The sequence below is a fragment of the Saprolegnia diclina genome (assembly GCF_000281045.1).
Source record: "Saprolegnia diclina VS20 unplaced genomic scaffold supercont1.141, whole genome shotgun sequence".
Taxonomy (NCBI): domain Eukaryota; phylum Oomycota; class Saprolegniomycetes; order Saprolegniales; family Saprolegniaceae; genus Saprolegnia; species Saprolegnia diclina.
Window position 1 is genome coordinate 48,065 of NW_008246208.1, and position 8,068 is coordinate 56,132.

General features: G+C 56.0%; 6 protein-coding genes and 1 non-coding gene across 7 annotated transcripts in view; 4 read left to right on the forward strand and 3 right to left on the reverse strand.

The window, feature by feature from the left end:
• Positions 1-150, forward strand: part of SDRG_16637 (hypothetical protein) — a gene marked incomplete at both ends in the record, with an annotated part of 1,254 nt that extends 1,104 nt beyond the window's left edge. The window contains one exon of the mRNA XM_008622854.1: positions 124-150. Within this exon, the coding sequence (XP_008621076.1) occupies positions 124-150 (27 nt within the window). The remainder of the gene's footprint in view (positions 1-123) is intronic.
• Positions 151-300: 150 nt separating this feature from the next.
• SDRG_16638 (hypothetical protein) lies at positions 301-1,390 on the forward strand. Its single transcript, XM_008622855.1, has 2 exons — positions 301-949; positions 997-1,390. Exons 1-2 carry the CDS (start codon positions 305-307, stop codon positions 1,312-1,314), a joined length of 963 nt encoding a protein of 320 aa, XP_008621077.1. The 5' UTR covers positions 301-304; the 3' UTR covers positions 1,315-1,390.
• An 84-nt stretch (positions 1,391-1,474) lies between these two features.
• Positions 1,475-1,547, reverse strand: SDRG_16639. The gene has a single exon. It is a non-coding gene; the product is annotated as a tRNA-Val (tRNA).
• Positions 1,548-2,350: 803 nt separating this feature from the next.
• On the forward strand, positions 2,351-2,935 carry SDRG_16640 (hypothetical protein; the record flags this gene model as incomplete). The annotated part of the gene is made up of 1 exon (XM_008622856.1): positions 2,351-2,935. The coding sequence occupies one exon, from the start codon at positions 2,351-2,353 to the stop codon at positions 2,933-2,935; it is 585 nt and encodes a 194-aa protein (XP_008621078.1).
• A 114-nt stretch (positions 2,936-3,049) lies between these two features.
• Positions 3,050-3,481, reverse strand: SDRG_16641 (hypothetical protein; the record flags this gene model as incomplete). The annotated part of the gene is made up of 1 exon (XM_008622857.1): positions 3,050-3,481. The coding sequence occupies one exon, from the start codon at positions 3,479-3,481 to the stop codon at positions 3,050-3,052; it is 432 nt and encodes a 143-aa protein (XP_008621079.1).
• A 588-nt stretch (positions 3,482-4,069) lies between these two features.
• SDRG_16642 (hypothetical protein) lies at positions 4,070-5,235 on the reverse strand. The gene has a single exon (XM_008622858.1). The coding sequence runs from the start codon at positions 5,163-5,165 to the stop codon at positions 4,128-4,130; it is 1,038 nt and encodes a 345-aa protein (XP_008621080.1). The 5' UTR covers positions 5,166-5,235; the 3' UTR covers positions 4,070-4,127.
• Positions 5,236-6,304: 1,069 nt separating this feature from the next.
• On the forward strand, positions 6,305-7,294 carry SDRG_16643 (hypothetical protein). The gene has a single exon (XM_008622859.1). It carries the CDS (start codon positions 6,318-6,320, stop codon positions 7,233-7,235), a length of 918 nt encoding a protein of 305 aa, XP_008621081.1. The 5' UTR covers positions 6,305-6,317; the 3' UTR covers positions 7,236-7,294.
• The last annotated feature ends 774 nt before the right edge of the window (positions 7,295-8,068 follow it).

Genomic DNA, 8,068 nt, shown 5'->3' on the forward strand with positions numbered 1-8,068 from the left:
GCTCTCAGGGGCAATCGCTGGCTCTAGCGTCAGCTTGAAGGCGAAAGACATGCCGGTAACACCAGGGTACAGGTACATGGTCCAAAACTATTATGTACCCATGTGCAATGATATCTGGTACAGTCACGGGCCATGAGTCATGGCCCATGACTGTTCGTGCCACCTCCAGTGTGCCTGTACTAGTACACTCCCAGAAAAGCCAGAAGTAAATCCACTCGGCGAGCATGCGATTGGCTCTTTCTCCACCAATCACAATGCTCGGAGCTTCGATCTGCGACGGAAGAACAATATTTGAATTGTCGATATGACCCCGGCGCCATTGTGGCACAACTCGGTCGTACGTCTTCTCCTGCTCGGTACGCTGGACGACGGAAGCTCGCTGCGTGGACTGCGAGGCCAAAACGATATTCTCAAGACCATCGTCGACCATCTCCGAGCGATCTGGCGGGCGCAACTCCGAACTGACCAGCGCGGCTACGTCCCACTTGGCAATGTATTTCTGCCCTTTGACACACCACGCGACACACCGATCCCGCACCGCTCTCAACTCGTTACCTTTCCACCGCCGCTCACGCACATTGTCGATGGCGAGAGGCAGCCTCAGCCCTTCCAGGTCAACATGATGCCCTTCATCATTGGCCAAGCCGAGGCGACACTACCGCCCGAGTGCCAGCGCTATGCACCGCTGCTCAACCGCTGTCGCCACCACAACGAGAACGGTCAAGTAGGATACCTCACGATCCACGAAGGCATCGTCGAGGCCGACACCTCCCAACGTCGCCCGGGACTCCACGTCGAAGCGCCGTCCGCTGCCAAGCTCCAGCGCTTTCTGGGCGCTGGCGAAGCGCACCACGAGTGGGCTGAGATTCGCTGGGGACGTGGCTGGGTTGTATACCACCAACTCCAAGGTGGTATCTATATGGCTTCCACGGTTGCCAAGTCTTGCGGGGTACGTTCATCCTTAGGGTAAGGTTACGAATGTGTCTATTCGACTAGGTCTGGAACACGGTCGTTGCGGACGAGAACGATATTGTCGGTGCTCATGGGGACACGGACGTGCTCCACGGTGTCTTGGACCCCGACCGTGATGGGTACTACGAGCCGCAAGCCAACGAGCTGTACTGGATCACGGACCGGACGCCACACGAGTCCCTTCCGGTGGCCACGACGCAATTTCGGCAGTATTTCCGCTTCGTCACGAGCAACGTCTCGCACTGGTTTGCAGAGCACTCGACGCCCAACCCACTGGGCATTCAGCCCACAGCCACGATCGTCTACGGCAACAAGTTTACGGGCAACCTGAGGACCGAGTAGTGGCGGTGCAGTGGTCATTGCTCGTGCAACTGTAGTCACGCATTTAAAACGCTTTACATGAACCAAGTTCAATTCACGTGCGATGCAACCCCAGTCGCCGCGTTGTCGATGCCAAAAATCCGTTGTGTCCAATGACCGACAGGCGCAAAATAAAAATGTTTGGTCTTACCCGGACTTGAACCGGGGACCTTCTCCACGTCAAGGAGACGTGATAACCGCTACACTATAAGACCAGCTTCATGACTGTAAATGAAATGTTAGTATATGCTCAATGTATTGTTGAGTACTGATAAAATTTATCAATATTTAAAGGCCCCGAGTGCACGGAATACACTTGGGATGTGTCCTTGCACAGGGCCTTTCCTGTCACTTCCACGCTCCCCAAACAAAAAGGGGTCGATCAAACGAGCAAGTCGTTGTACAGGCTAGAACGTTGTTGATGTATGCTTCCGTGCTGTACTCGAAATGCTGACCAAACCAGTCGAGACCAAGCTTGCACAGCAGGGTCGCCGAGCAGCGACGTCGCAGTCAACCCAAAAAGCGTCCAGTGAGCGTGAGGACCCTCGTGCATCCCACATCGCGATGGCTTCACTCATACGCAGACTACAAGCCGCCACTTCTGGCACTGCAAATGTTTCAGTTTTGCGGCGTTGGGGCACTGTCCGCAAAAGCGCTCTCGCAACAACGAATTCGGTCTCAGTAGCCGTACACTTGATATATCGCTACGTCCGGATAAACATTATTATCTGGAACTATCAAACTATCCGATCTGCAGGTACATGCAGCATGTTCACTCAGACGCAGGACGAAGTTGCCATTCCTGTTATATAAAAATTCAAGTACTGCGGCGTTGAGGGACTACCTCATCGTGAGGACCCGCAACAACCGATTCAGTCACAGAACCCCGACCTTCGACACATTGATACTTCCGGATATACTTGTCCGTAAATTATCAGCGTATCGGGTTATGGCTGCGCAGATTGCAGGCTTTCCATCGCTCACTTCTCAATTTCTTCACCAAGCAACAAGTACTACGATGGGCATCAAGCTCCGCAACGACACCAACAGCGACATCATAGCCATTGTCTTTACGTACCTCTTTGTGCCGCACCCGGCGCTCGTGTATCGCACAACACTTGTCGTGCACCCTGGCGAGCGCATTTACTGTCCTACGTGGCAGAGCATGGTCGAGATCGTCATGTGGGAAACGACGCTCCGAAACCGGACACTTGTACACCATGTGCGCCAAAAGATCTCGGACAAAATGGCCGCAATCAATATGGGGCGGCTCGCGTTCTCCGTGTTCGGCACAGAATATCTCGTGAGCGCCGCCGAGACGGTCGCCGATATGCTGCTCGACGGCGTCATGGACAAGGTCATCCACAACATTCTTGAGGCTGCAATCGACCTTGTCATTGGCGAGTTGGCTGCGACGGTGGACGGTGCACTTGCGGCGCGGGAAAACGCGGCGCTTCGCCACGCCCGCGCAGAGACCCGTGGGACAAGGTTCACATGGAAGACGATTCGCTTTACGATGGATTTGCTTGTCGAGCAGCGTCAATTCAAGATCGAGCGCGATGCCACCAATAGACTTGCTGTCGATGACGCGGGCTTTTCGTAGTTCCAATGCCATAGTCATTCATTTATAACGCACGCATCATTTTTTCATAGCATATATGTGTTAGCAAGGTAGTATGGACCGCCGTCACGCTATACTGCAAAGCGAATTGTTGGCTTAGGCGTTGTAGCCAAGCAAGACGTCCTTGGGGCTGCAGTCGCACGAGCCCGGCGTGTACGATTCCGTGTGCGTCGCAACCTGCGCGAGGACACAGGTTGGGCACAAGCACGCACAGCAAATGTCCTCGCAGCAGCTGCCGGGGATCTGGAAGCGGTCGCGGACTTCACCGCGGATGCAGAGAATGGGGAGGCCAAGGCACAGCGTGAAGAGGCAGCACGAGCTCCAGAAGGACCCGTTCAAGCGGTGGCGCGTCTGCGCGTACGAGATGCACGGACAGCACCACGCCATCAAACAGTTGGGGACGCACGCATCAAAGCACGCAAAGATCCCCGCCTTCCACTGACCAATGAGGATGCCGTTCTGGTCGACGTTCTCACCTTGGCTGGTGGCATACTTGCCGTTTTCAAGCTCGTACGGGGTGGTGTTCATGTTTTGAGAGGGCGTTGAAAGCTCGAGAGAAAAGCAATTGTGTGTGGCTCGATGAAGCGCACTGGAGTTAGCCGAGAGATGAACCAATAAAAATCCAGTCAACGAGACACGATCAATGAAACTCGTGTTGGAATAGCATAGCAGATGTCCATTCGTAGCGCAAACATGGTTCTTTTTCATACGTTAGCCAGCACCAAAGTTTGCACTACTAGTAGAATAGACTGTCAAAGAGTCAGAAGTGTCAACTGAGATTGTTAGCAAAAGTCTAGGTAATATATACCAAAAGCGCTGAAGAACTGACAACACCGTTGCACAGATCAAGAGAACGAGCGTTGCAACTCATTTTCGCTAACCGTTAGCACAACAATCAATGCAAAGACAACTCCAAGTGACAAGTTATGCGAGGAGAACTACTCGCGTGTCGACAACAACCGCCTACAACGTCCTGTCGCAGCAAGCTATGACCATTCGTTATCTCCAACGAGCGAACCAAGTCAATGTCAGCGGCGTAGTACGCGTTGAGCAGTAGCATCACTGGACACAGCGATCGGTCGATCCCCGCTCAATCACCCCCAGCAACCAACAAAGTAGTGTGCACAGTCTTTGTATTTACATTCAGTTATGACGCAGTCACCGATTGGAGCGATCAACCAAAGCGCTTGGTGGGCACGCACTGCGAGTACCACTCGTCCTGCTTGATGCACTCGAGGCCCGTCGCACAGGCCACGTTGCCCGTGTAGTCCTTGCCACCGCACTGCTCCCACGCCTTCTTGGCGTCCTTGACGTCAATCGGCTTTTGGGTCGGCTTGTCAGTGGGCTTTTGGGTCGGCTTGTCGTTGGGCTTTTGCGTCGGCTTGTCAGTGGGCTTTTGCGTCGGCTTGTCAGTGGGCTTTTGCGTCGGCTTGTCAGTGGGCTTGTGCGTCGGCTTGTCACTAGGCTTCGGCGTCGGCTTCTCGCTAGGCTTGGTCGTCGGGTCCGAGTCGTCCGGGTTGTCGTCCGGCGACGGCACGTCCGTGGGCACAGGCGACGCCGTCGGCTTGGGCTCCGACCCGCACGAGTCGCTAATGTAGATATCGGCGCAGTTCCAAAACTGCTCCTGGCCGTTGATGTCGTCGTCCGGGTTGTTCCAACCGACGTACCACCAGCGAAGCACGCAGTGCGAGTCGCCGTCGCACTTGACACCCGACGGGAGGTTGTACTGCATCGAGAACTTTTTGTTGCCGCCCGGCAGCTTCCACTGCGCGTCGCCGTTGGGCTGCTTGAGCTCTTGGAAGCACTCTTCGGTCTCCTTGTCGTCCTTGCTGTTGAGCTTGCAGAGGCCAAAGGTAAAGTACCCCTTGTGGTTGGCCGTGATCTGAATGTCAATGTCCATGGTCGCACCCGGCTTGTAGCACGCGCCGACGGCCTTGGCGCCGTACTTGGGGAAGAGACCGTACTTGCCACCCGTCTCGTGATGGCGCGCGCCGTTGTACGGGTCGCCGCAGATGCCGTGCTTGCCGCCCTTGGTGCCGCCGATGCCACCACCGCTGAGCCCATCGTCGTCATAGTCTTCGGGGAAGAAGCTAAACTGCGGAAGGCGGAACATGTGGCCGCGGTGCGGCGGGTGGAGCATGCGGCCGTGGGCCTCGACGGGCGTCGTGGCGCAAGCGAGGAACGCTGCGAGGAGGGCCGTCGTCTTGAGCATCGTGCTGGAAATTGGAAAATGAACAAGTTGGCACTTGGCGCGACTCTTGAGCCGGAACGCGATGCTGTCGTGCAGATCCAAAGTTCAGAGTCGGACGATTCGTGTTCCAGTTTGTACCACTGTTTGCATCGAACACATCTGGCGCCATGTCCTAGGGTCTGACTGGATCTGGCGCCGCGCCACATTGCACTTTCAGATTGCACTTGCAGATCGGCGCCGTAATGCCAGCCAGAGCACTGCAAGACACATATTAGGGTACGAGGTCGAGTGAGTAATGTGAGCTGCCGATCCAAAACGTCGCACACACCGCGGTGGTCGCTCGCGCATTCGAACGTGCAGCGTTCGGAGGACGTGCGCATCTATGCAGTGGGGCGTCGCATCGAACCTGCCGCGTGGATGCGCTTGGTACATTGTATTTGTTATCTGTGTCTGCCCTCTTCTTCATCCTTCAGTGAGTCGGCGCCGTGTTCGTGCTTGTTCTTGCATCCTGGGTGCATGTAAAATCGACCATTTGTCAATGGACTATGCATTTCCTTGAATCTAATTTGTTGAAAGCGATTTTTACTTGGGCAGTAAGAGATAGCGGACAGTGATCTCTCGCAATACTAGAACGATTCGCTGTTGACCGACGCAGCGCTATCGCGCGAGCAACGATATCCCATCCAAGGAGCCATGCAACATAATACGATAGTGAATCCCCTCGTCACACGCCGTCTCAGGTTGCACTTGGTCGTGGTCTCCTCGAGGAAGAAAGATCTCGTTCAGCAGACTGTTCCGACGGCGGCCTTTCTACGGTGCGTTACCGCCGCCTTGATCTTCTGTGAGCGTTGACATGGCCACGCTCCACGCTCGTGCACACGGTGATTGGGAGTTGATTGCCTCTGGTTTTCGATAATTCGTCTGTGTTCTCATAATATGCCGCTGTCATATAGCTAAATACCAGAGGCACAGGTAGAGTGTATCTATCACAGAGAGACAGACGGACGACCAAGAGGTGGGACGTCCGCACCATGTGAAATGCCAGCGCATCACATGCGTGCCAGATGTGGTTCGAATTGCAGCGATCGATTCTCAGCCCACGTCAAGATCCAGACGACACCAAAACTCGGCGTTGCTCAACTCATTCTATCTTTTGCCTACACCACCACAACTATGAAGGTCTTCGCCACCGCTGCCGTGCTCGCCGCCACCATCTCGCAAACCGAGGCCCACGGGCGCATGGTGATGCCGCCCCACCGCGGCTACATCGGCCGCCTCCCCGCGTTCAAGGACATCCCGATCAACTACAGCGACAACGGCCTCAACGCCGGCGGCATTGGCGGCACCAAGGGCGGCAAGCACGGTGTCTGCGGCGACCCGTACAACGGCGCGCGCGACCACGAGACGGGCGGCATGTACGGTCTCTTTCCCAAGCTCGGCGCCAAGGCCGTCGGCGCGTGCTACAAGCCGGGCCAGACGCTGGACCTCAACATCCAAATCACGGCCAACCACAAGGGTTTCTTTGAGTTTGGCATTTGCAAGCTCAACGGCAAGGACGACAAGGAGACCGAAGAGTGCTTCCAGACGCTGACACAGCCCAACGGCGAGAAGCAGTGGCCGCTCCCGGCTGGCAACGACTTTTTCAAGATGCAGTACAACTTGCCCAAGGATCTCAAGTGCGACGGCGACTCGCACTGCGTGCTTCGCTGGTGGTACGCCGGCGGCAACAACCCGGGCGTCGGCCTCGAGGGCCAGGAGCAGTTTTGGAACTGCGCCGATATTTACATTAGCGACTCGTGCGGCTCTGACCCGAAGCCGTCGCCGAGCAGCCAGAGCCCGACGCCGGCGCCGAGCAGCAACAAGCCGTCACCGAGCAGCGACAAGCCGACGCCGACCGACAAGCCCTCGGCCAAGCCGTCCAGCAAGCCGTCGACCAAGCCCACGAGCGCGCCCTCGGGCAACGCCAAGAAGCAGTGGGAACAGTGCGGCGGCAAGGGCTACACGGGTGCGACGTCGTGCCAGGACGGTCTCGACTGCTTGAAGCAGGACGAGTGGTACTCGCAGTGCGTGCCGGCCGTCCGCTTTGGCTAAACTGTGCGCTATGTGTGTTTACACTGTCTCATCTACCAATGAACTGTTGTCGTATATAATCTGCGGTGTTTGAGGTGGGCTTTGACTCGGTGATGGTGGCCAATAGAGTACGTGGCACATTGGCGCTTGGCATGCACGGCGTCGCGTTGGGTTATCTGCAACTGTGAAGCATGGACTGTAAAGGGATGAAAGCCAGCCATCTGCGTAGAAAAAGAAGGGATGACATTCGGTGTTCGATTATGCGTCGTTTTGGCTGCCACCCGTGAGTCTGTGAGTTGACCAAGGGATCCATCCGAGACGATCGTAAGCCTGGATGTTGGTGTTCATCGAACTTGCACTTGGCAATGTCACCACGCCCCCAGCCGTGCTGCTTGGTGTCCAAGGTTAATGTTGCTCCCTGTGTAGTCGTGGCTTGTCGTGTTCGCATCGGTCAGCAGAGTACAAGCGAGCTCGTGCCGCAATGGTCAATTTCTGCCGCGTGGAGTGCGCGAATGGCCTGCACGCAGCGAACCACAGACTCGTGCGTCTGCCAAGCATACCCAAAGAATAAGCGCCAAAAGCCAAGCCGCCACGTTGCCATTATGAGATGATATCTGACAAGTTGTCTACCGTATGTGCGCTCGAACGGCCTCGGCAATCGCGGCGTCAATCCACGCCACGACCTCTTGCGTCGACTCGCCTCCGTTGGTGCGGAGCTTGGCGAGTTCTTCCTCCACCTCTTGGTCATATTTGTCCATTTTTCTTTGATCGGCGGCGGACGGCGGTGTCGCCCGGGGTCGCGGGCGCGGTTTGTGGGTGCCGTACATGTCGGTGATCTTGAGGTGGTACTTGGT